This window comes from Lampris incognitus, chromosome 1, assembly GCF_029633865.1.
Source record: "Lampris incognitus isolate fLamInc1 chromosome 1, fLamInc1.hap2, whole genome shotgun sequence".
Taxonomy (NCBI): Eukaryota; Metazoa; Chordata; class Actinopteri; order Lampriformes; family Lampridae; genus Lampris; species Lampris incognitus.
The window spans coordinates 140,702,199-140,729,270 of NC_079211.1; the positions used below are offsets into that span (position 1 = coordinate 140,702,199).

Sequence of the window (27,072 nt, forward strand, 5' to 3'; positions counted from 1 at the left end):
CTAACCCTAACCCTTACCCTAACCTTAACCATCATAACCACATGCCTAACCTTAACCCTTACCCTAACCTTAACCATCGTAACCACATGCCTAACCTTAACCCTTACCCTAATCTTAACCATCGTAACCACATGCCTAACCTTAACCCTTACCCTAACCGTAACCATCATAACCACATGCCTAACCTTAACCCTTACCCTAACCTTAACCATCGTAACCACATGCCTAACCTTAACCCTTACCCTAATCTCAACCATCGTAACCACATGCCTAACCTTAACCCTTACCCTAACCGTAACCATCATAACCACATGCCTAACCTTAACCCTTACCCTAACCTTAACCATCGTAACCACATGCCTAACCTTAACCCTTACCCTAACCTTAACCATCGTAACCACATGCCTAACCTTAAACCTTACCCTAACCTTAAACATCGTAACCACATGTCTAACCTTAACTCTTACCCTAACCTTAACCCTTACCCTAACCTTAACCATCGTAACCACATGTCTAACCTTAACTCTTACCCTAACCTTAACCCTTACCCTAACCTTAACCCTTACCCTAACCTTAACCATCGTAACCACATGCCTAACCTTAACTCTTACCCTAACCTTAACCATCGTAACCACATGCCTAACCTTAACCCTTACCCTAACCTTAACCATCATAACTACATGTCTAACCTTAACTCTTACCCTAACCTTAACCATCGTAACCACATGCCTAACCTTAACCCTTACCCTAACCGTAACCATCATAACCACATGCCTAACCTTAACCCTTACCCTAACCTTAACCATCATAACCACATGCCTAACCTTAACCCTTACCCTAACCTTAACCATCATAACCACATGCCTAACCTTAACCCTTACCCTAACCGTAACCATCATAACCACATGCCTAACCTTAACCCTTACCCTAACCTTAACCATCATAACCACATGCCTAACCTTAACCCTTACCCTAACCTTAACCATCGTAACCACATGCCTAACATTAACCCTTACCCTAATCTTAACCATCGTAACCACATGCCTAACCTTAACCCTTACCCTAACCGTAACCATCATAACCACATGCCTAACCTTAACCCTTACCCTAACCGTAACCATCATAACCACATGCCTAACCTTAACCCTTACCCTAACCTTAACCATCATAACCACATGCCTAACCTTAACCCTTACCCTAACCTTAACCATCGTAACCACATGCCCAACCTTAACCCTTACCCTAACCTTAACCATCATAACCACATGCCTAACCTTAACCCTTACCCTAACCTTAACCATCATAACCACATGCCTAACCTTAACCCTTACCCTAACCTTAACCATCATAACCACATGCCTAACCTTAACCCTTACCCTAACCGTAACCATCATAACCACATGCCTAACCTTAACCCTTACCCTAACCATAACCATCATAACCACATGCCTAACCTTAACTCTTACCCTAACCTTAACCATCGTAACCACATGCCTAACCTTAACCCTTACCCTAACCTTAACCATCATAACTACATGTCTAACCTTAACTCTTACCCTAACCTTAACCATTGTAACCACATGCCTAACCTTAACCCTTACCCTAACCTTAACCATCATAACCACATGCCTAACCTTAACCCTTACCCTAACCTTAACCATCATAACCACATGCCTAACCTTAACCCTTACCCTAACGTTAACCATCATAACCACATGCCTAACCTTAACCCTTACCCTAACCGTAACCTAATCCTAATTCTAACCTAAACCCAAATCCTGACCCTTTTTCTCATGAGGGCCCATAAAATGTCCCCACAAGGTAGGTGGTTTCGGGTTTTTCTATCCAAATGGGGACATTTGGCCCCCATTAGGATAGAAAACCCGGCACACACACACACGCGCGCGCACGGCCTCCTTCAGGACTACTCTGAAAGTACTGAGCCATGACATAATGCTGTTGCGTTTTATTGGGGAGACAACTGGAGAGCATTATTGGTGGGCAGAGTAGAATACATAAAAGGAAAACAAGCAATTGATTCCTTATTGGGCCTTCCTTTCTGTTTGCCTGGAGACAGGGATACATATAAGGCAGGAATGGGTGTGAAGTGAGTCTGTCAGCGTTTGCCCTTTCCGACCCGAGCTCGTAAATTCGATCCCGTGGTCACGAGTTGGTCGGTTGGCTCTGAGTATCAGATTTGATATGTCTTCTTTAGGACCTCGGCAGTCCACCTCCGACGCGAGCTGCCCTGAGGATCTGCTGTCACCGTCGGTATTCAGGACCGCTTCCTTCCTCTTAGTGTTGCGACTTTGCAAGCCAATGAAAATACCCCTTGAAAAGTTGAATCTCGAGCACAGAATACAAGCGCGTGGCGTTTTGTTGGCGTGCTTAGGAGTACAAGCTTTGGACAAGTGTGGTCACGTGCTCCCCTTTCACCGCAGTTTGGCGACAGGCGGCCGATGTGCTCATAAATACATTAGTATTGGAAAATAATAGATGATTAAACTCAACTAAACTCAAAATATACGTATGCATACTAACGTGTGATGTGTTGCCACTACAGACACAATTGGCCATGTCTGGGGCGGGGGTGGCGCCGGATGTGGGTATGTGTCCTGGTCGCTGCCTAGCGCCTCCTCTGGTCAGTCAGGGCACCTGTTCGGGGGGGAGGGGGAACTGGGGGGGGAAATAGCGTGATCCTCCCACGCGCTACGTCCCCCCCGGTGAAACTCCTCACTGTCAGGTGAAAAGAAGCGGCTGGCGACCCCACGTGTATCGGAGGAGGCAGGTGGTAGTCTGCAGCCTCTCCCCGGATCGGCAGAGGGGGGTGGAGCGGCGACCGGGACGGCTCGGAAGAGTGGGGTAATGGGCCGGATTCAACTGGGGAGAAAAAGGGGGGGAGGGGGGAATCCAATAAATATGGGATACTTATAAACTGGTGCATAATCAATACTGTGTCCACTGTATCTTTTACCCTGCTGGCCGGCTAGAGTTTAAACTTGACCGAGTAATTTTTCGGTGCATACATGCAAACATGTATACACACACACAAACACACACACACACACACACACAAATAAACGCAATATTTTCTCCCTAGTCTGTGTGCGGCTGAAGCCTGGTGTTGTAAACAAGAGCATCATACATACAGTGTACCTTTATTGTGGATGTTGCCATAACAAGAGACAGAGGACACGAGAAGGGGGAATGTCAGCAAGGCATGGAGCTAACATCTCGGTGATGAAGTGTGTGTGTGTGTGTGTGTGTGTGTGTGTGTGTGTGTGTGTGTGTGTGTGTGTGTGTGCTTATGTGTGTGTGTGTGACAGTGTGACAGAGAAAGAAAAGGAAATGGGGAACAGCTGGGAAGGAAACAGACAGCCTGAAAGGGGCAATGTAATCACTTTAACCCTATTTCCGGGATGAGTTTTTGTGGCGTGTCGAGTGTGTGTGTGTGTGTGTGTGTGTGTGTGTGTGTGTGTGTGTGTGTGTGTGTGTGTGTGTGTGTGTGTGTGTCTGTGTGTGTGTGTGTGTGTGTGTGTGTGTGTGTGTCTGTGTGTGTCTGTGTGTGTCTGTGCGTGGTGTGCTTATTCACAGAGCCGGGGCCATGCATTCAGAAAGTCGGATAAGTTCATTTGGATCAACCTCCATTGCAGCTTTTAGTGGCTCCTCCTCACCGGATTGTCTGAATCCGGTTGTTAGGGCTGTCACCGCCGTCTCCGCGTGGGAGCAGAAATGAATATGTAGTACTGGGATGTCACAACTCTTAGTCTATGGAAACAGCATCACGGATTCGAACTAGCCAACCAAACACATGTCGGCGCTTGGGGGCAATGACATACCCCCATGTCTGGTCGAATGCGGACTGTGTTCCCCTCTGAGTCTTTCTGGATGAGCAAACACAGTGTCTCTCACCCAGCGTGCCCTCGGTTGTGCGGCGCTTTGATCGGGCGGCTTGGTTGTGTTATGTAACGTGAATGTGCAAGATGAGATTACCCTGTTGTTGTGTGTGTGTGTGTTTTTTTTCTACATTTTTGGTGTATTAATAGAACAGGAAGCTTGTGGCACCTTATTCTTCTCGTACAGGAAATGTATCCTTTATTCTGTCTCCTCTGTGTGTGTGTGTGTGTGTGTGTGTGTGTGTGTGTGTGTGTGTGTGTGTGTGTGTGTGTGTGTGTGTGTGTGTGTGTGTGTGTGTGTGTGTGTGTGTTTGCGTACTCGTGCACGTTTCCAGTCTTCCCTGTTTCTCCTTATCGTTCTCACTATCTCGCATACGTTCTCACTCATTCATCTATTTACAGGTACGGTAAATGGATGCCATTTACGTCACGCTTTTCTAGTTGCAACAGCCACTCAAAGCTCTTTGCAATCAATGAATGCCTCACATTCACCGATGCGCGCACACACACACACACACACACACACACACACACACACACACACACACACACACACACTCATACACCGACGGCGAGGTCAGCCATGGGAGGTGCCAACCAGCTCATCGGGAGCAGTTAGGGGTTAGGTGTCTTGCTCAAGGACACCTCGACATTTTTGCAAGGAGGAGCCGATGATTGAACCGGCAACCCTCCAGTTATAAGACGACCTGCTCTACCTCCTGAGCCCCCCCCCCCACCACCACCACCACCTCCTCGGTTATTCCGGAGACAACTGTCACTATTTTTGAGGTCACAGACCGGTTTGGCCACCTTGGTGTGTGTTAACACATAGTTGAGCCCGTGCTCAGGCACGGCCCCTTTTTATAACAGAGATATTTATAAAGCGACATGATGCAAACAAAGAGAGGAAACCAGTATTATTTCAGTCATTTTATCTATTGCTTTTTTTTCTTCTATCTGCTGTTGCAAAGTAAACATGGGCTGCGTGTCACATACTCGTATGCATGTCCCATGCATTTATGTCTCCTTTTATAACAAAAGAACATAACCATTTCCGTACTAAATCCGGGTTCAGTGTCCGTCACTCTCAAGGTCGGCTTGCTTTTGATTCAACCAAAAAACTGCAAAAAAGAAACAAAACAAAACCCTGCATTACTTACCATGCAAAAATCCACACTACATCCTGGGTGCTACATGGCTGACCGTTCAACAGCTGTTTCAGGAATCAGGAACACTGTATTTGTCGTTTCATTTCATGTACAAACAAAATATCATTTCCCTCAGCCCACAGCAACGCAACGCAACACAAAGACAAAAACACATATCCAAAAACTACAAGAACATATATATCCAAACTAAGAGCACATATATTCAAACTAAGAACACATATATCCAAACTAGAACACATATATCCAAACTAGAACACATATATCCAAACTAAAAACACATATATCCAAACTAAGAACACATATATCCAAAGTAGACCACATATATATCCAAACCAACACATATATCCAAACTAAGAACACATATATCCAAACTAAGAACACATATATCCAAACTAGAACACATATATCCAAACTAAGAGCACATATATCCAAACTAAGAACACATATATCCAAACTAGAACACATATATCCAAACTAAGAACACATATATCCAAACTAGAACACATATATCCAAACTAAGAAGACATATATCCAAACTAGAACACATATATCCAAACTAGAACACATATATCCAAACTAAGAACACATATATCCAAAGTAGAACACATATATATCCAAACCAACACATATATCCAAACTAGAACACATATATCCAAACTAGAACACATATATCCAAACTAAGAGTACATATATCCAAACTAGAACACATATATCCAAACTAAGAGCACATATATCCAAACTAGAACACATATATCCAAACTAAGAGCACATATATCCAAACTAGAACACATATATCCAAACTAAGAGCACATATATCCAACCTAAGAACACATATATCCAAACTAAGAGCACATATATCCAAACTAGAACACATATATCCAAACTAGAACACATATATCCAAACTAGAACACATATATCCAAACTAAGAGCACATATATCCAAACTAAGAACACATATATCCAAACTAGAAGACATATATCCAAACTAAGAGCATGCATATCCAAACTAAGAACACATATATCCAAACAAGAACACATATATCCAAACTAGAACACATATATCCAAACTAAGAGCATGTATATCCAAACTAAGAACACATATATCCAAACAAGAACACATATATCCAAACTAAGCAGCAAAAAAAATCACTGTCCAGAGAACGAACGCCAGCCAGGATGACTGTCGGGACTACTGGTCTGCATGGGCTAGCAGTTAGCTTAGCCTGCCCCGCTTCCGCGTCCTGTCAGACCGCCCTCGTTGTTTCCTCTTTGGGCGCAGCTCCGGGCAGGGCCGTGGTCCTTGGGCCCAATGTACGCAGCAGACCAGGCTCCTCTAGCCGATCCAATGCCAGCTCTCCCAGCCTTCCCTTCACATTTGGGAATGATTCAAATTTAAGTGAAATGACCCCAGCCTTTGTGTCAAAGACGTATCTGCATGATAAAAAGTTTAAAACAAAGATGCCATTGTGAATGAAACACCCCCGTAGTGTTAGGATGCAGCTGCCACCAAGGACTGAAGCTGTTGATAAGCTTTCTCTTTTATTGTCTGTGACTGATTCTGAGTTTATGACCCGTATTATAAGTGGTTTAACACATGACCAGCAGCAGTCGAAAGAATAGACCAGTGTTATAACAGGTAAGGCCTGCACGTCAGTGATATTTGCTCTGAGCACATAAGCAGATGGTACAGCTGGACCGTCCCATCGCTGAAAAAAAAATGATGAGAAATACATAGACTTAGAGTCTCGCTCAGGGTGATAATGAGCTGGACAGAAGGGCGTACCATGACATCATTATGGAACAGGGCAACAAAGAGCTTCTTCCTCCAATAGTCTTCTCCGTCTTCTCAGGTCTGGGCAGTGCTTCCGTTAACTTCCTGTGGCACAGCACACACACACACACACACACACACACACACACACACACACACACACACACACACACACACACACACACACACACACACACACACACCTCTTTTACAGTCCATGTGAGTACCCTCAACACCACTACATATTGATTGTAATGCTAAACCCAGACTGAAGTGGTCCCATCTAAGAAGGACGACCAAAGAGAGGATATCCATTAGTCCAGTAACTGGTCTTCATGTGCAGTGAGGAAAACATACAAACTAATGTATGTGCACATACACACCCTGATATCTCATGTGTGTGTGTGTGTGTGTGTGTGTGTGTGTGTGTGTCGCATTTAGATAATGTACACAACCAGTTTTGCAAAACTCATGACAAAGACACAATCCACATGACAACAGCATTTTTACAAGCAGGTTTTATGCAAATACTTTCCAAGGATTGAACAGTCAGACACTGTAAGAGAGTAGGAAGAGTGCCCTCAGAAAACAATAGCATTTGCATCTTAGACTGCAGCCATATTTGTTCTGTTTTGTTTGCGATAATGCGTGACTCAATGGCAAGCGCATCATTAAGCAGATAAGACCGCCTCGCTGGTTTAAGGACCAGTGCATGTTCAGGATATGAGAGTCAATTGGCGTGGTACTGGAAGGGGTAATGGGAAGTGTGTCATCAGTGATGAAATTTCAGGTTGAGATGGGGAGGGACGAACAGGAAGTAATGACAGTGAAAGAGGCGAATGTGGTTTTCCAGTGGCTCAGGAGGTAGAGCGGGTCATCTGGTAACTGGAGGGTTGCTGGTTTGAACCTGGGCTCCTCCTGTGAAAGATGTTGGCGGTGTCCCTTGAGCAAGGTACCTAACCCGTAACTGCTCCCCATGAGCTGGTTGTTACCTTGCGTGGTTGGCTCCGCGTGTGTGTGCATGTGCATGTGCAGGAGTGCATGTGACGCATTAATGGATCGTAAAGAGCTTTGGGTGGCTGTTGCGGCTAGAAAATGCACCATATAAAATGCAGGCTATTTAGTGTGTTCAAGGCTGCAGTGGTTTCCCGCCAAAAAAAATCTCCCAGCGTGTTCACCTATACGTATGTGGGCCTCGAGTTAACGCATAAGATACAGCGCTTGATTTCAGGATGTGGTTCAGACTGGCTGTCTACGGTACATTTCAGTGCAGCGCGGTGCTCAAATGACACCATAAGGAGTTGCATCCCGCCACAGAAGAAGTGTGCATAAAAAAAAAAAAACTCGAGTATGTGTAGCCTTGCACTGAGGCGGGAGCGTTTTTCTCGGTTGGTATGAGGGGGGGGGGGATAGATGGGCTCGCGTTAATCCTCGCGAATGTTGGAAATAAGGATGAGGGCATTACTAGAGAGGAGTCATCGCGGAAGCCTCCGGACGGACACACACACACAGAGACACTCACAGATGTTTGGGATGCCGGTAACCCCCTGGTGTCACGCCAGGCGGGTGTCATTCTCTCTCTGATATTATTTTTGCTTCACTCAACAGGCCTTGATGATGTCAGAGCTGCTAAGCAGAAACATAAATAAAGGGCGGCGACCGCGCTGCCCGCATGGAACAAATTAGACTGACAAGTTCCTTTGCGCAACGTACTCACAGTGGAGCACATATTTCTGCTCGTGTGTAAGTGAGAGGCAAAGTGATTGACCGTGAGAGAGAAGCCAGAGACTGAGAACTGTTGGGTAGAAAAGAGAGAGAGAGAGAGAGGGAGAGAGAGAAAAAGAAACCAGGGAGTGAGGACAAGAGGGTTTATGTAAGACTTTTATGACCATAGTCATACTTTTAACAGCTAAAAAAAAAAAAAGGGATCCACAGTTAATGACCCAGAAACCAGATACGTGGAGGAGATTTTATCATTAAGTTTGACAACAAGATAGGAGGTCTCAATGGGCCTTCCCCCCCCCCTTTCTTTTTCTTTTTTTGCCGTTTCGTTTTCATGCATTTCAGTTTCCCCGAGTCTAGTTTGTTTGCGTGTGACCCACACAGATGTAATATTCTCGGTTTCCCTTTCCATATGAGCAGATATTGCCCACCGCCATCTCGGAGAATTGAAATTCATTTGAATTGAATGGGTTTTATCTTTATTACTAAAGCCCCCGTCAACACAGTCCCCAATATGTTCTTACGGTGCAGGAAATGACTTGTTGCACTCAGATGGATGACCCTGTTATGAGGAAGTGAATAATTTATGCTTGATAAGAACGGCTGTTATTATAAGGTTCTGCAGCTTATGTGCATGTGTGCTTATGCGTGTATGTGCATGTGCACACGTGATCGCAGCGGCCTTTACACCCTGCAGGCCTGCTGCAGCATTGCTTGTGTTCCTGGAATAGATCCTAATGCAGTTTGTTACTGCGAGACAATTAACTATGCTGACAGGGGTACTGCTGGAAATTGCCTAGCAGTTTGGATAATTCTCATCTCCGCTGGCTCACCTTAGCACACACACACACATACACACCCTGCCATCGTCCAACCGAGCACACACACACATAGCAAAGACTGGCATTTTATATATCGGATCCATCATGAAGGGCTTGGGTTATTTGGAGGGAAGGTCATTGGATGCAGCTGCCACTGTCTATCACGTTTAATAAATGTAAAGGACATGCATTTTGTCTACGGGTTTAAAGCATCGCATGACGCTGTAGACCTGTGACCTTATCTGACCTCAAAGCAGAGATGATGGATTGACTGTGAGCAGGGGGGGGGGAATGGAGGCAAGCAAACTAGCAGCGATTCAGAGGTGATGAAGACAGGAAATCCCCAACTGAGTGCGAGATTAAAAGAAGAGGGAGGCAGGGTGAAAGGATACAGAAAAGGAGAGGACAGCGACGCGAGAGTTGCGTTTACAAAAACGCAGTAAAGTGGAGACGATGAGAGATTGAGAGGAAAGGGAAAATGAAGGAAAAAGCAGTGGAGTGAGAACGATGCTGGGAGCATACGAGGAGGTACTGGAGTATTTGTGGGTTGGGTGGGTTGCATACAAGTTGAATGGCTGGGTGGAGGACCGATGTTTTGTTACAATAATTGACATGACGGTGACCCCTCACAGGAAATATATACCATTTACTGGACGCTTGTACTCAAAGGGCCTTATGGCGGGGCTGAGTAAATTCATTTTTAGCATGGGAGGCCCTGATGGGAAATGACCTTTATCGCTGACTCTACTGTCGTGCTTTTTGGTGGAAACTGTGCTTTTATTATTAGAGCTTAACATATTAGACCCCACGGCCCAAGCAAAACCGGTCAATTTTGTCATGGGACATATTTTGTTTGTTTGTTAATTTTTCCTGCTTTTTCTCACCAATTGTACCTGTCCAATCACCCCGCTCTCCCGAGCTGTCCCGCTCGCCACTCCACCCCCCCCCCCCGATCCGGGGAGGGCTGCAGACTACCACATGCCTCCCCCGATACATGTGGAGTCACCAGCTGCTTCTTTTCACCTGACAGTGAGGAGTTTCGCCAGCGGGGCGTAGCGCGTGGGAAGATCACGCTATTCCCCCCAGTTCCCCCTCCCCCCCGAACAGGTGCCCCGCCCGACCAGAGGAGGCGCTAGTGCAGCGACTAGGACACATACCCACATCCGGCTTCCCACCCGCAGACACGGCCAATTGTGTCTGCAGTGATGCCCGACCAAGCCAGAGGTAACACAGGGATTCGAACCAGCGATCCCCATGTTGGTAGGCAACGGAATAGGCTGCTATGCCACCCGGACGCTCAAATCCAGTCAGTTTTGTCGTGGGACATAACCCCCCCCCCCCTTTTCTCCCCAATTGTACCTGGCCAATCACCCCGCTCTTCTGAGCCGTCCTGGTCGCTGCTCCACCCCCTCTCCCGACCCGGGGAGGGCTGCAGACTACCACATACCTCCTCCGATACATGTGGAGTCACCAGCTGCTTCTTTTCACCTGACAGTGAGGATTTTCGCCAGGGAGACATGGCGCACGGGAGGATCACGCTATTCCCCCCCCCAGTTCCCCCTCCCCCCTGAACAGGTGCCCCGACCAACCGGAGGAAGCGCTGGCGCTAGTGCAACGACCAGGACACATACCCACATCCAGCTTCCCACCCACAGGCACAGCCAATTGTGTCCGCAGGGACGCCCGACCAAGCCGGGGGTAACACGGGGGATTCAAACCGGCGATCCCCGTGTTGGCAGGCAACAGAATAGACCACCACATTACCCGGGCACCTGCTGTGGGACGTAACCTTGCATATTCATAATCTTCTGAGAGCAATGTGCCTTTAAACAAGGCGCTGTGTCTGTTTACATTGTTTGAGCCCCAGTCGATGAGGAGCAGGTGTTTGCAGTTAATGATTCTCTTAGGAGATATTTTGTCTTAAGTTATTAATACGAGTCTGTCAACACCGACGAAAACCATCTGTTGTCTTTGTGGTAGCTGGGATGCTGATGTCTCCTCCGCCGTCTAAACTCCTGTTTTGGCAGTTTATGTCCCTCTGCCGTTGCAGCCTTAAACAAAATAGCCCGCTGAAAGTCCTGCTTCCATATCTGTGTGCCCATATCCCATTGGATGTCATGTGCTTTTGCCATAATAATACCAATAAAGTGAAAATAAAATAGATAATTTGCATGACGCTTCACAGAGAACTGAAAAGGACGATAAAAGTAGCTTGATGTGCACAAGATAAAATTGCGATATGAATTTACGCCATGGTAGCTGTACCTACTTACACTGTATGGGTGTATGCATAGGCGTCTCTCCCTGGCCATCGTTTTGGTGGGGAAATATTTTGCTACGGACACGACTCAAGTCGGCCCAACTTACATTATGTGATTTCCTAACCTCTGTGGAATTAGACAAACAGATTTTGGTTCAAGGTTTGGGAAGTGATTTTCACGAATCCACTTTTTTTTTTTGTTAAATATCTGTAGGCCAGTATTCGCTCCTATGTCCTCTGCAAGCTTATATGTACTACTAGTAGCAGTGAAATTAAAGTCTGTGCTGCAAATGAACGACTGACAGACACAAAACGCACATGTTAGCTTCTTACACGATGTCTGCCAAACCTCGGGGAGTTGTCTCTAATTACTCTGTACTTTTCAGCCCCCTGAAATCAGTGGCCCAGTGGTTGGCACTGTTGCCTCACAGCAAGAAGGCCCTGGGTTCGAACCCCAGGCCGTCCCAGGTCCTTTCTGTGTGGAGTCTGCATGTTCTCCCCGTGTCTGCATGGGTTTCCTCCGGGTGCTCCGGTTTCCTACCACCATCAGGAAGACATGCATGTTAGGGTTAATACTCCTGCCTATGCCCCTGAGCAAGGCAATGGAACGAAGAAGTGGAGTTGGTCCCCGGGTGCTGCAGCTGCCCACTGCTCCTATACAATAGGACGGGTTAAATGCAGAGAACACATTCATTGTAACCGATCAAGTGTACAATGATGAAATAATGTGGTGTTCTTTCGTCTTTTCTTAGATATATGTATGTATATATGTGTGTGTGTATATATACATATATACATACTATATACATACACAAATACGTACAGACATATATATGTGTGTGTGTGTGTGTGTGTGTCTGTATGTATTTGTGTCAATTGGGGAGAGGAAGGAATAATCATATATATATATATATATATATATATGATTATTCCTTCCTTTCCCCATTTCCCTTCATCCACACAGACCTTAAAGCAACAATGAAACATTCTTTATTTTTATTTCTCTCCTATCCAGTTATTTTTTTATTTTACATCAGAACAATATTGTTCATTTCAGATACCGGTGGATTGCTTATCAGCCGACATCCTTTATTTTACATTTTCAGTCTGATCCAAACTCGCTTAGCCTCTATAAAAGCTGTTTCAAAATGATGAAGGAAAAAGGAAAACAGTCCGAAAGAATCCTATTCCCCCACTTTGCTGAAATGATGCTAATGGACTTGTATTTTATGTATGGCGAACAAAAGAATTTGTCGTGTATGTCGACGAGCCCTCTGTTTTAGTAAATGGTGTGGATTAGTTAGCCCGTAGCAGTGGGCAGAGAGGCAGGATTTACGGTACAACCAGTAAAGCTTTCACTCCAACAATGAGCTGCTAAGACATGACGAAATGATTCACAAATTCTTGGGTTATGACCTAAAGATGCCTCCCTGTTGCCACTCCACTTTTCCTCATGCTAAGCTAGTCATACTAGCCCTCGGACGCAGTTTCCACCACAGCGAGGGGGCTGACAGTGAGCCATGTAAATTCAGTAGTTTAACGTTCTCATATTAAGAATAAGACATTAGAATAAGATCAGGAGGAACATGGATGTATGGTGTAGCTTAATGGAGTTCTTGTGAGGTGTGGGTGGGTGGGTGGGACGACTTGAGGGGACGGCCCATTATTCCGAAACCCCCAATAGTCAGTCCGAAAGATGTCCCATTGGACCGAAAGCCCATTTCTCCGACGGCCCGTTATCCTGAAAACAAATGCTCACTGCTCCGAAGGCCCGTTGTTCCGAAAATACTCCCTGTCCCTGGAGACTTTTTGCCCTTAATATCCTCGTGTATTCTGACATGCAAACATGACAATACTGTTTACCACTAATTCCCATGAATAGGACGCGCAATGTTAAAAGCATTTGTGAGAAGGTCATCTCAACTTCACCAGAAATATCCACTTTCTTGTATTAATCTCTGGCCAGTTCAGCCCAGTGACTGCTGGGATAGGCTCCAGCGTCCCCGCGACCCTGAGAGCAGGATAAGCGGTTTGGATAATGGATGGATAATTATGGATCAATGATTTGCAATGAGACTGGCTGCAACTTTCAACTTGCCGGTGTTTTACCGAACTCTGTTTCCCCGTCGTGATCCGTTTCCCCCTATGGAAACACCTTAGCTATCGGTTACGATTAGGTTAAGGTGAGCGGCAGGTTAAGGTTAGGGTTAGGTTAAAGTTAATCGAGCATACCGATGTTGTATTGAACTCTGGCAAGGGGGAAACAGATCTTGACGGGGAAACAGAGTTTGATACGACACCGCCGCTCACTGAACAACTGCAGGGAGAGTGTGTATTTTTGGAGCGACGGGCCTTCGCAGCAACGGCCTATTGTCTTCGAAATAACGAGACGTCGGACAAACGGGCTTGCGGGAAATGGGACATTTTTCGGACTATTGGGGTTTTGGAATAATGGGCTGTCGGAACAATGGCATGGCACCCGACTTGAGGCTGCTGACCCAGGGAGGTGGTGGGACACAATAAGGGGAACTAAAGTGAAGGCGGCGGGAATCTGATGATTCACCACATAGAGAGCACAGAAGATGAAACGTGATCATTGGGTCATTTTCACTACAGGTAAGAAAAGATGAGGTGGAAAGTGAGGGCGTAAATACACTGTGGGGTGCAGCAGTGCAGATTTGACAAATCTCGCTTCTCAAAACTTAGGTCGTAAACTCCAAACGATGGCAGTAAATGGTCAGATCTGGTAAGTCTTGGAGGCGGAGAGATCTGGGAAGACTGTATCCGTAAATCTATTTGCTTTCTGTCCATCCTGGTGCTAAAAGCTGCAAGAAGGCTACTCAGAAATTGTTCACGCATAAAAACAGGCCTGGGCAGGCCCTTGGTGGCTTATAGGAATTAAGCTAGTCAGCGTGTGCTCTTTCAATAGGCGTACACACACACACACACACACACACACACACACACACACACACACACACAGAAAGGGGGAGTAAATGAGCTGTCTGGCACACAAAACACAGATGCACACCCAAGTTGAACACATAAAATTTCACCTTTTTAGCAGCCGTATTCTACTTTGTGAGGAGGAAAATAACGCTGGTGGGAGAGAGGAGAGATGTGAGGAGGAAATCACATTTTTACATTTCCTCATTTTGCAGACTCTCTTATCTAAAGCGACTCACAAGTGAGTCAGCAATCAGCAGATAAAGCTTTACTATGTCGACCTACAGGCATTGTGTAGCACTAGATACTCGAGTGATGGTATCATCGACAAGAGGACTTGTCATGTCATGCTCCAGGTGCTCTTTATGTTGATGTGCTTGATTTATTACCCGGGTCCTTGCATCCAGTATATCTTGTGCAACTTCTGAGGACTGGGGGTGTGGGTGCGATAGGGTGAGCGAGTTGTCCGTATCTGTGTATTTGCGGTATATTTTTGTTGTGTGATGCTGTTTTTGTTTGCATGTGTTTTCTAACGTTTGTGTGTAGCGTGTGAGATGTGTAGCCCCTCGAGGGGCTATCCTTCAATAAATTCCACCAATAGACCACCAACGTCACACAATTAATAGGGGATTCCAAATTAGCTGGAGAAAGCCATACATCGGTATACTAGCGGGCGTCCGGGAGAGGGGGGGGGAGTCTATTTTGTTGCCTACCAACACAGGGATCGCCGGTTTGAATCCCCGCATTACCTCCGGCTTGGTCCGGCATCCCTACAGACACAATTGGCCGTGTCTGCGGGTGGGAGGCCGGATGTGGGTACGTGTCCTGGTCGCTGCAGTAGCGCCTCCACTGGTCGGTCGGGACGCCTGTTCAGGGAGGAGGGGGAACTGGGGAGAATAGCTTGATCCTCCCACACGCTACGTCCCCCTGGTGAAACTCCTCACTGTCAGGTGAAAAGAAGCGGCTGACGACTCCACATGTATCGGGGGAGGCGTGTGGTAGTCTGCAGAGGGGGTGGAGCAGCGACCGGGGCGGCTCGAAAGAGTGGGGCAATTGGCCGGATACAACTGGGGAGAAAAAGGGGGAAAACTCCACAAAAAAAAATCAGTATACTATCTACGCTTAGGGACGGTCTATGTTATCAAAGTCAGCCTGGAAAAGGAAAGTGTTTAAGCCTTGCTCGAGTTGACGTAAACAGATTTTAGACCAAGTCTCTAGACGAGATAAGGGCACCAAGGGTCACGATTTCATTCACGGGACGGGAGAGACCCCACTTCTCCTCCCCCAACCCCTTCTTTCTTGTTCGGCGATAGTGGAAAAAACAGTGACAAGTCCAAAAATGTGTTCCCAGCTCAACGTTGTTGCCTTGTTTTTTTTTTTTATCTTGCCGTCTATAGGTGGAGGAGGCAAACGGAAAGGGAGGAGTAAAAAATGGAAGGAGATCCTTCGCTTCCCACACATAAGCCAGTGCACTGAGCTGGGCAACAGCATTGGTATGTGATTATGTATTTGTACTTACGTATATATATCTCCATGTGTGTGTGTGTGTGAGTGTGTGTGTGTGTGCGTGTGTGCGTGTGTGTACGTGTGTGTGTGTAATGTACCTATGTCTGTTGGTGTTGCTGAGAGTGTATTCATGTTTCATGTTTCTGTGTAGACATGTCAGGTAATGAAAGGGCCAAAATCTCTAAGTGTGTGTGTGTGTGTGTGTGTGTGTGTGTGTGTGTGTGTGTGTGTGTGTGTGTACGTGCACGTGCGCTCTCTCCACGCAGAGAGGGACTATGTCAGCCTGTGTGAGAAACAGCCCATTGGACGGCTTCTCTTCCGTCAGTACTGTGAGACGAGACCTGAACTGCTGCGATGCATCAATCTACTGGACGCAATGGTATGCAAAACGGCGCACAACGCACCCGCTTGGTTCACGAAATTATGAAACTGGGGGGGGGGGGGGCGGCTGCGCTGGGTCGCGCGGCGTTGAGGAGACAATCAGAACGAGTTGTGATTATTCTACCAGTCGGATCCCCCCCCACCCCCACCCACCCCATACCCCGTTTCCAACTATCCGCCCTTTTCCCAAATGTCTCTCCACGTCTAGACAGAATACCTCACACATGACACATCTGAGTCTTCAGAGTAGTGCCCAGGATATCATGGTACGTGTGTGACTGGGGAGAAATACAGCGGTGTTTCACACGCCAATACCACCACCACCCCCCTCCACACACACACACACACACTGCCCGCCCCCCCCCCTTTGTCAGGGTCAACCCCTTCCCATTAAACGGCCAACACTCCGTGAGGGAAAACGACTTCAGAGCACTCGTGGCGAACAACCCGGCGCTGCTAACTCTATAGGAAGAGAAGCACGGAGAGTTTTGTTGTTTTTCTCTAGAGCGAACTCGGTGTAACGGCCCAGCTAGGCTCTAGAGATAGCGAGCCGGGCCTGAGAGCCGTGTTTGATTATTACCCTTGGAGTAGGAAGTGGTAGGTAGGTAAATACACGTGGGAGAACTGTAGAAGTATTGCAGTTTGCTTCGGGGGGGGGGGGTTACGCAACGTCTCCCGGGTTTCTCTGACAAAGGGTTTTGAGCTCATGTAAAACCACTTCGAGGGAGCGTCGGAGCACGTCAGCCGCCAGACGTCTAAATTTAGGAAGTGGTGGGGGTGGGGTGGGGGGACGTGACGGTGTGTGTCTCCGTCATCCCAAGACTGTTCAGGTAAACGCCGCGCCGATTCCCCATCAACGCTTTAAAGCCACGAAAATGCACGGCCACAATGGTGGCGGGGGGGGGGGATGTGTGTTTTGGCGCGCAAACGGGAGAAGGAATGTGCTCGGGGCACCCTGTGGTTCCTCTTACGTCAGAGGAAGGTGTGTGCATGTATGAATGTGTGATTAGATCCCCTCTGCGTCCAAAAGGCTAAAAGGGGGGGGGGGGGCGTCTGCTTTCCCCTTTGGCTGACCCCCTCCCCCGAGGCAAGGGTTGTAGTCAGACAGCTCATTTACACTTTCTGTGTGTGTGTGTGTGTGTGTGTGTGTGTGTGTGTGTGTGTGTGTGTGGTCTCGCTTAAGCGTCTGACAACCCCCCCCCCCCCCCGTCTGTCTCTCCGTCTGTCTCTCCGTCTGTCTGTCTCTCTCACGACGCGTCTGTTTTACTCATTCATGTCACGTTAGGTGCACGCTCGCGCCGGAGTTTATAACGCTGAACTCGCGGAACAAAAGAGCCAGCCCGTCCTGCGGGTTGTGGCATCACCGTGACCCCTCTTGTCCGTGACACTGGTCCTTTTTTTTTACAGGCATGGCTCCGCTTAAGCTTCGGGGCTTATGCGCGCATGCACCCGTGCGTTTCGCGTGTGCGCTCGCGTTTGTGTGCATGCGCACATGCGTGCGTGCAGTTGTAATGGAAAGTTGGTGATGCGGGGGGGGGGGGTGACAAACTGTGACACTCCAGGACCTCATGGAATCCCACAGTGTTTACTGTGCGGTTGCCAGGCAACACGGGGGGGGAGGGGTCATGTTAGAAAAGAGCCATTGATAGAAAGGGTTTCGCTCAGCCCCGGAGAGAGTGGCTTCCACGTTGCTGCACCCTTTTCCATAACTCGCAATGACGCTTTCCATAACACCGCCGCGGAGCGCGGTCTGTCAGCAACGGCCTCGCGTTGCATCGCGTGTTGCCTGGCAGCGGACGTGGTGCGGCATGTGTAAGGGCGAGTATGACCGCCACGCTTAATTCTTTCCCTCCAAGGCTCCGGTCGAGTACCGAGCCAAAAACAGCGTTTCGTTCGGATATAAATAACAGGGACGCAGAGAGGAATGTGTGATTTCTGCATAATGGCATGTCGGCCATACTGTAACGTACATGGATAAGAAGACACGCTGGCCGCTGGCTCGCGAGTCTGACCCTTTAGTCGAGCGGTTAGCAATGTCCCCTGCGGTGCGGGCGACACGGGTTCGCGTCCCGGCCGCGGCAGTTCCTGTGGCTGCGTTGTCCCCCGAATTCGCTATAATACGTTACTCAGCCCGCCCGTGCCAATCGACGGCAACAAGAACTACCGGAATGGCGCATAAAGCCCAACAAACAAATACATTTGAATGCGTTACATCACTCCCATAAAGTGTGTTGATAGTGACGATGACTTGCTTTGCTGTGTAGGAAGACTATGAGGTGACGCCCGATGAAAAAAGGAAAAGCAGAGGGGACCAGATCATCCAGAAGTTTCTCTCTAAAGAAGTAAATACTTTTATCTGGTTTATTTATCTGTTTGCCTTTTTTTCCAATCTGACCGAGTCATTTGTCTGACTTACTCTACACCGTATGCAAGGCTCAGCGTTTTCGCTTTTTATTTTTCAAAGCCGTCCGGCGTGCCGAATTTCGCCACAAGAGGACACTGTTACATAACCTCGCACGAACAGGAACAGCTTTTGGATCCATTGGAACATAAAATCCGGGTGAAATCGGTTTGAACCGATCTGCTCCTTTTAAAAAAAAAATCTGGGTATGAAAATCGGTAAAAACTGGAAACGCTGAGCCTCGACTCTGTGCTGGGGGGGGGGGGGGTCATTCGCTACTTACGATGGCCTCGCGCCTGTTCACTAATGGGTTTTTGAACATTTGTAAAGGTTTTGTAAACGCACAATCATAGTTTCCTCGTACCCATAACAGATAATGTACTTACAATAATGTCAGTTAACAAGGTCAATTAAAGTGTTAAAATATAATGTGCTGGGCATCCGGGTAGCGTGGCGGTCTATTCCGTTGCCTGCCTACACGGGGAACGCCGGTTCGAATCCCCGTGTTACCTCCGGCTTGGTCAGGCGTCCCTACAGACACAATTGGCCATGTCTGTGGGTGGGGAGCCGGATGTGGGTATGTGTCCTGGTCGCAGCACTAGCGCCTCCTCTGGTCGGTCGGGGCGCCTGTTTTGGGGGGTGGGGGAATAGCGTGATCCTCCAACGTGCTACGTCCCCCTGGTGAAACTCCTCACTGTCAGGTGAAAAGAAGCGGCTGGCAACTCCACATGTATTGGAGTTGGCATGGGGTAGTCTGCAGCCCTCCCCGGATCAGCAGAGGGGGTGGAGCAGCGACCGGGACGGCTCGGAAGAGTGGGGTAATTGGGGGGGAGGGAAATACTATTATGAATTCCTTTTTAAATGAGCGGTTATGTAAAAAATCCTTATCTTTTATGTAACGAAAGGTTTTGTGTCCACATGGGTGTGTGTGCCGTGGCTTTGGTGTACGCCTGTGTTCCCCTGTGTATGTGTGTATGCATTGGCAGTCGTCTGACTGTGTAGGCATAGCAGAGGTCTATGCAGACCAGTGCAGAGAGAACCTTGAACTCAGCCCTTGTAAGGAGATCTTCAGCGAATGTCGCAAGTGAGTCGTCTGTCTGTCTTTCTTCCTCCTGTTTGCTTGGCTCGAACAATTTCTTCTTCTTCTATATCTTTTATATGCAGTTTTATGGCTGCTGATATATTTTTGAGCCTACAGATTGAAGGCGGAGAGTTTCGAGTTTCATATGTAGCTTATATTATTATACGATGTGTCCCAATCCACATCATAGTGTTTTTTTGTCTATAAAAAAACTGGTTTCTTGTCTTCATTTGCAACTTGATGTTTTTTTGTTTTTGTTTGTTTTTTTGGTGGTAACTGAGTTTGCTGTCGTTTGCATGAACTCAGGGCCCTCCACGACCATCTGAGCGGTGCTCCGTTCTCGGACTACCAGAACAGCATGTACTTTGACCGGTTCCTGCAGTGGAAGATGCTGGAGAGGTTTGTTGGTCCATTTTTCATTTTCTATGACCAATTTCACATGGGTGTATTGAACTTAGTCTAGCCTCGGGCTAGTCGAGTCTTTTCAGACGATATATCCATCTTAGTCTGGGCCTAGCCTACAACCGGGTCTATAAAGAAAGCCTCTGGATGGATTTGGTTTCTTTTAATTGACGGTCTCGGTAATGATCACAGGAAACACTACATCATGTATAGCCTTGGTCGGTGCCTAGTTGCCAATGTATATTAAAGCAATAATTATTAAAGTCTACAGCCGGCCTTTAAGAACATCCTTGATTGCCTTGAAAGCCCCTGCGTCTGGGGACCGTAATTGTGTATTAGATGCCTTATCCTCTGTACAGGAAACTGACTCATGATGGTATTGAGCTGTTCAGATAATCTCTTTGTCGCAATCAATACTGCATGAATGTCTGTCAATGTCTCTTGCTGTGTGTGTGTTATGTCAGGCAACCGGTCACTAAAGACACATTCAGACAGTACCGAGTGCTGGGGAAGGGGGGATTCGGAGAGGTACTGTACGAGTTTCCTTTGTTGAAATGCGGTGATGATGACTGGTGGTGTTGACAGCGTATGTTGGTGTGTCTGTTGGTGGCGGTGATGGTTGATGTTCTTAACGTCCAGGCTTTGAACGTCGCTGTGTGCTTACCCGGTTGTTGGGTTTCGCCTGTCCCCGCGTCAGGTGTGCGCTTGCCAGGTCAGAGCGACGGGAAAGATGTACGCCTGCAAGAAGCTGGAGAAGAAGCGAATCAAGAAGAGGAAAGGGGAGTCCATGGCCCTCAATGAGAAACAGATCTTGGAGAAAGTCAACAGCAGATTTGTTGTGAGTGGACATAGAAGACACAAGCGGCGTTCCAAGCACACAGTAACACTGCCTCGTGTCTTCCTACTTGCCTGTCTGTCCCCCTGCCCCGCTTCACAAACCCTCCTACAACACACCCCAATACTTTCACACCTTATGTGCCAATGTGCCCCCCGACTCCGCAACCCAATGTCTCTGTCGTCTGCTGTCTCTCCCCCTAGGTGAGTTTAGCATATGCATATGAGACCAAAGACGCTCTGTGTCTGGTGCTGACCATAATGAACGGTGGGGACCTGAAGTTTCACATCTACAACATGGGCACGCCGGGCTTCGAGAAGGACAGGGTCCAGTTCTACGCTGCTCAGATCTGCTGTGGCCTCGAGCACCTGCACAGGGAATCCATCGTCTACAGGTAGTCGCTGGACAAAATCACATCAAAAAGGGGGAGATGTGGTCTGAAAGGCAATAGCATTTCATGAAGGGATTCCAGATGTGCATCCCAGGACTAGGGAGCTGCAGTATCATTCAGATTTTCTTTATTTTGTGTCTTAGTGCTCGGTTGATCAATATGTCGATATTCGTACCTAGATCATAAAATGCTGATCATTCGTTGCCGGTAAAGAAACGGATGTTCTTTGCTATTTTCAGGGATTTGAAACCAGAGAACATCCTACTAGACGACAACGGTAAGAGTTTACAGCTTAATTGTATCAGCGGTTACTTGACAGAGATTCATGGTTGCTGTTCAGCAGTTCCGCATCCCTGATATGCTGCAGACAAGACATTTTTTTTCAGTTAATATCATATACGCTGCACTGTTATATGAGTATATGTGGGAGGAAAATACACCAGCTTGAACTTCTGACACTCATCCTGTTCATCCTGACGTCTGTCAACTGTGTTTGCTGTAGGACACATCCGTATTTCAGACCTGGGGCTAGCCATCAAAGTGCCTGAAAGGGAACTCATCAGAGGAAGAGTGGGGACAGTTGGCTACATGGGTAAGAAGACGTGGTGGATATTCATCTAACACATTTACCAGTTTTCAGCTGTCCTTAACCCTCAAAGGACCATTCCTCCCTTTTTTCTTACAGCCTGGGTCTTATTTTTGCTGTGTGTGCCGTCATCTCATATTGGTTATGATGTGATATTACTCACCAGCTTCATTGTGGAGATTTTGGACGACATGAGAGTACTGCAAGACTCAGCTTTAAAATGGCGTCTTACGGTACCATGGAAGACGAGGGATAGATGTGCGCTAGATAAATTGGGTTAAGCTGAACATGCTGAAACACGTGTTGGGAAGAGAAAACAACATTGAAACGTTATAACCTGAAATGTCCATTACATTGCTGAGCTACTTCCTCGGTCAACTTGCAAGAACGACTCCTTGTATTTGGTTGTATTTATATCACCTGTGAAGTCCTGGATAACGGGAGATCATGTACACAGTCGAACTGAGGCACCGGAGTACTTTTTGTTGTTGAAGCAACTGGTTTAAGGATTGTATTGCGTGGCCTCAAAAGACAATATCATATGGAGCGTCCAGGTGGCGTGGCAGTCTTTTCCGTTGCCTACCGACACGGGGATCGCCGGTTCGAATCCCCGTGTTAACACAGGGATTCTCCATGTCTGCGGGTGGGAAGCCGGATGTGGGTGAGTGTCCTGGTCGCTGCACTAGCGCCTCCTCTGGTCGGTCGGGGGGGGCCTGTTCAGGGGGGAGGGGTAACTGGGGGGAATAGCGTGATCCTCCCATGCGCTACGTCCCCCTGGTGAAACGCCTCACTGTCAGGTGAAAAGAAGCGGCCGGCGACTCCACATGTATCCGGGGAGGCTTGTGGTAGGTCTGCAGCCCTCTCCGGATCGGCAGAGGGGGTGGAGCAGTGACTGGGATGGCTCAGAAGAGTGGGGTAATTGGCCGGATAAAATTAGGGAGAAAAAGGGGGGGCACCCCCCCGGCACCCCCCCCCCAAAAAAAATGTGTACAATGACAAAATAAAGTGGCTTTCTTGTCTAAAGCTGTGGCTAGCATTGCTCCTATGTCTAAAATCCCAGCAATGTAGCGAATGAATAATACGGCAAAAACGACGGTAATAAGATCCAGGTTGTTGAAAAAACAAACAAAAAAGGAATTGTCCTTTTAAACACTACCAACCCACTCCCCTCCTTCCAGCTCCAGAAGTGATCAACAACGAGAAGTACGGCATGAGTCCCGACTGGTGGGGGCTGGGCTGCCTCATTTACGAGATGACGGCGGGGCGATCCCCCTTCCGCGCGCGTAAAGAACGAGTGAAACGGGAGGAGGTGGAGAAGAGGGTACAGGAGGAGGAGGAGGAGTACAACGAGAAGTTTTCGGAGGACACCAAGGCCATCTGTAAGATGGTAAGGAGTGGTTGCGGTGGGTGGGTGGGTGAATTGAAAAAGGTGTTTGTTGACGTTGCTCGTGTAACTCCTCTCTGCGCGTCCTCCTCCGTCTGTCCAGCTGTTGACCAAAGACCCCAAGCAGAGGCTGGGGTGCCAGGCGGAAGGGGCGGCGGGGGTGAAGGCGAACCCCTTCTTCAAAAACATCAACTTTAAGAGGCTGGAGGCCGGGATACTGGAGCCTTCCTTTGTGCCCGATGTGAGTGCAGTGCAATACCTACCGTGTGTTGTCATCGTGTACTTTTTACATAACAGCTTTTGAAGTTGAACATGTGCGACTGTCGTGGTCAAATATCTGCATGGCCGGTAGTGTTGCCAGGGCCGGGTGGTAACAAAATACAAGCGATGGCGTTACATAATCAGAATACAGAAGTGTCTGCACTCAGCCCACGTTACGTGTCGAAACGGCAGTGTTCGGATTACGGTTAACTCGTACGTTTTGAAGAGGCCCCTCTCAGAATACTGCATCCCGGGCAGCACTGTGTGTTTTCATTACGCTGGCGGGCGAGCGGGAGCTCGTGCACAAATTGAAAACTAAATGGAAGGAAATTGCCTTTTAAAGGTTCGGCTCAGACTGCAGTCCACAACTCGGCAGCGATGAAAGGATCACATCTCATTTACCGCAACAGATTCATGCTCTGCGTTGTAGTTCATATAGTGTGTCTGTGTCCGCCTGCAGTCCCAGTGTGTAAACTCCTGCTTCTCTGCCATCGTCCACTCCTCGTTAATGAAACATAATAATAATAATCCATTCATCCATTATCCGAACCGCTTATCCTGCACTCAGGGTCGCGGGGATGCTGGAGCCTATCCCAGCAGTCATTGGGCGGAAGGCGGGGAGACACCCTGGACAGGCTGCCAGGCCCCCCCCCCACACCACACACACACACACACACACACACACATTCGTACCTAGGGACATTTTAGTATGGCCGATTCACCTGACCTACATGTCCTTTGACTGCAGGAGGAAACCGGAGCATCCGGAGGAAACCCATGCAGACACGGGGAATCATGCAAACTCCACACAGAGGACGACCCCCAAGGTTGGACTACCCTGGGGCTCGAACCCAGGACCTTCTTGCTGTGAGGCGACCGTGCTAACCACTGCACCATTGTGCCGCCCATAATAATAATAATAATGATAATAATAACAATAATAATAATAATGATAATAATAATAATAATAATAATAATAGGGCGGCACAGTGGCGCAGCGGTCAGTGCAGCAAGAAGGTTCTGGGTTCAAGTTTCGGGGTAGTCCAACCTTAGGGGTCGTCCCAGGTCATCCTCTGAGTGGAGTTTGCATGTTCGCCCCCCATCTGCATGGGTTTCCTCCGGGTGCTCCGGTTTCCTCCCACAGTCCAAAGACATGTACGTAGGTCAGGTGAATCGGCCATACTAAATTATCCCTAGGTGTGTGTGTGTGTGTGTGTGTGTGTGTGTGTGTGTGTGTTGACCCCGTGATGGACTGGTGGCCTGTCCAGGATGTCTCCCCACCTGCCGCCCTATGACTGCTGGGATAGTCTCCAGCATCCCCGCGACCCCGACTGGGATAAGCGGCTTGGATAATGGATGGATCGATGGAATAATAATAATAATTATTATTATTATTATTATTATTATAGAGAGGTGAGGTCAACTGAAAATGGCCTTCAGTGAAATTTAAATACCCACCTGTCAGGATGCCCTGGCGTCAGCCCTGCTCCTAATTAAAAGTAGACATATGATCGTTTAAAAAAAAAAACTATTCAATATTTTCAAATCATGGCCAAATCACACAAATTACATGACATCCGGAGCACACTGGGGCAGTTTGCCGCGGAGTGTGAAATGGCCGGGATGACAGTCAGCACCTCCAAGTCTGAGGCCATGGTTCTCTACCGGAAAATGGTGGATTGCTCCCTCCGAGATGGGGACGAGTTGTTGCCTCAAGTGAAGGAGTTCAAGTATTTCGGGGTCTTGTTCATGAGTGAGGGTAGGATGGAGCGGGAGATTGACAGGCGGATTGGTGCAGCATCAGCAGTAATGCGGACGTTGTACCGGACCGTTGTGTTGAAGAGGGAGCTGAGCCGGAAGGCTCAGCTTCCTCTCTCAATTTACCAGTCAGTCTTCGTTCCAACCCTCGCCTATGGTCATGAGCGTTGGGTAGTGACCGAAAGGGCGAGATCGTGGGTACAAACAGCTGAAAAGAGTTTCCTCTGTAGGGTGTCTGGGCTCAGCCTTAGAGATAGGGTGAGGAGCTCGGACATCCGGAGGGAGCTCAGAGTAGAGCCGCCGCTCCTTTGCGTCGAAAGGAGCCAGTTGAGGTGGTTCGGGCATCTGATTAGGATGCCTCCCTGACGCCTTCCTTTGGAGGTTTTCCGGGCACGTCCAACTGGAAGGAGACCCCAGGGGTAGACCCAGAACTCGCTGGAGGGACTACATGTCCAAGCTGGCCTGGGAACGCCTTGGGATCCCCCCGGGAGGAGCTGGAGGGCGTTGCTGGGGAGAGGGACGTCTGGAGCGGCCTACTTAGCTTGCTGCCACCGCGACCCGACCCCGGAGAAGCGGCCGATGACGAGATGAGATTTTCAAATCAGCATGCGCACGTTTCCTCCTGCGCACCACATGTCGGGTAGAACGCAGCAGCAGTTGGCAGATGGTCGGCACATATTGAGATAATGGCATGGAGATACCGAAACATCAAGGAATAAAGCAGCAGTTAGTCGTAAATAATATTCATGATACAGCTGTTTCACACATGTTTTCGAAGATGTATATTCTAAATGTAATCTGAATCTGGGGCTCTTTCCGAGTTTTTGTAACAACATAAATACAGCGTATTCAATATTCAAGCGCTAAATCCTCTTCCAAACTATTCTGCCCAACCCTGAGTGCAGCTTTACTCTCCTGGCTATTCCTCCTCCAGCCCCGGGCAGTGTACTGTAAGGATGTGTTGGACATAGAGCAGTTCTCGACGGTAAAGGGAGTAAATCTGGACCAAACTGACAATGACTTCTATTCCAAATTCGCTACAGGCAGTGTTTCCATCCCATGGCAGAATGAGGTAAGCGTATGCACTTCATTTGACATTTTAAATGCAGACGGTAGTTGACTAGTTTGTATGACTGGTGGAAGAACTCGCTTCAGTGTCGCTGAAGGTCACCGAATCTCCTCTCCTCTCCTCTCCTCTCCTCTCCTCTCCTCTCCTCTCGTCTCTTCTCTTCTCCTCTCTTCAGATGATAGAAACTGAATGTTTCAGTGATCTGAATGTGTTCGGGCCTCATGGGTCGAGACCCCCAGATCTGGACTGGAATCAGCCCCCAGAGCCCCCCAGACGCAGCCTGCTGGACAGGATCTTCAGGAGGCATGTAAGAGACCATGGACCCCCCCCCCCACACACACACACACACACTTCCACTCAAACCCCATCCAGAGGGGCTCATCCCCGGGTGACAAAATGTGTATGAAGGGGCTTTAAAGCGCCAGAAACACA

General features: G+C 48.0%; 1 protein-coding gene across 1 annotated transcript in view; it reads left to right on the forward strand.

Annotated features, from left to right (window-relative positions):
* Positions 1–27,072, forward strand: part of grk5l (G protein-coupled receptor kinase 5 like) — a 36,607-nt gene that overhangs the window by 7,335 nt on the left and 2,200 nt on the right. The window contains exons 2-15 of the mRNA XM_056276790.1: positions 15,983–16,078; positions 16,358–16,470; positions 18,737–18,814; positions 19,860–19,957; positions 20,261–20,353; positions 20,821–20,884; positions 21,054–21,194; positions 21,395–21,585; positions 21,822–21,859; positions 22,085–22,174; positions 23,347–23,555; positions 23,656–23,793; positions 26,506–26,643; positions 26,816–26,947. Of these exons, the coding sequence (XP_056132765.1) occupies positions 15,983–16,078; positions 16,358–16,470; positions 18,737–18,814; positions 19,860–19,957; positions 20,261–20,353; positions 20,821–20,884; positions 21,054–21,194; positions 21,395–21,585; positions 21,822–21,859; positions 22,085–22,174; positions 23,347–23,555; positions 23,656–23,793; positions 26,506–26,643; positions 26,816–26,947 (1,619 nt within the window). The remainder of the gene's footprint in view (positions 1–15,982; positions 16,079–16,357; positions 16,471–18,736; positions 18,815–19,859; positions 19,958–20,260; positions 20,354–20,820; positions 20,885–21,053; positions 21,195–21,394; positions 21,586–21,821; positions 21,860–22,084; positions 22,175–23,346; positions 23,556–23,655; positions 23,794–26,505; positions 26,644–26,815; positions 26,948–27,072) is intronic.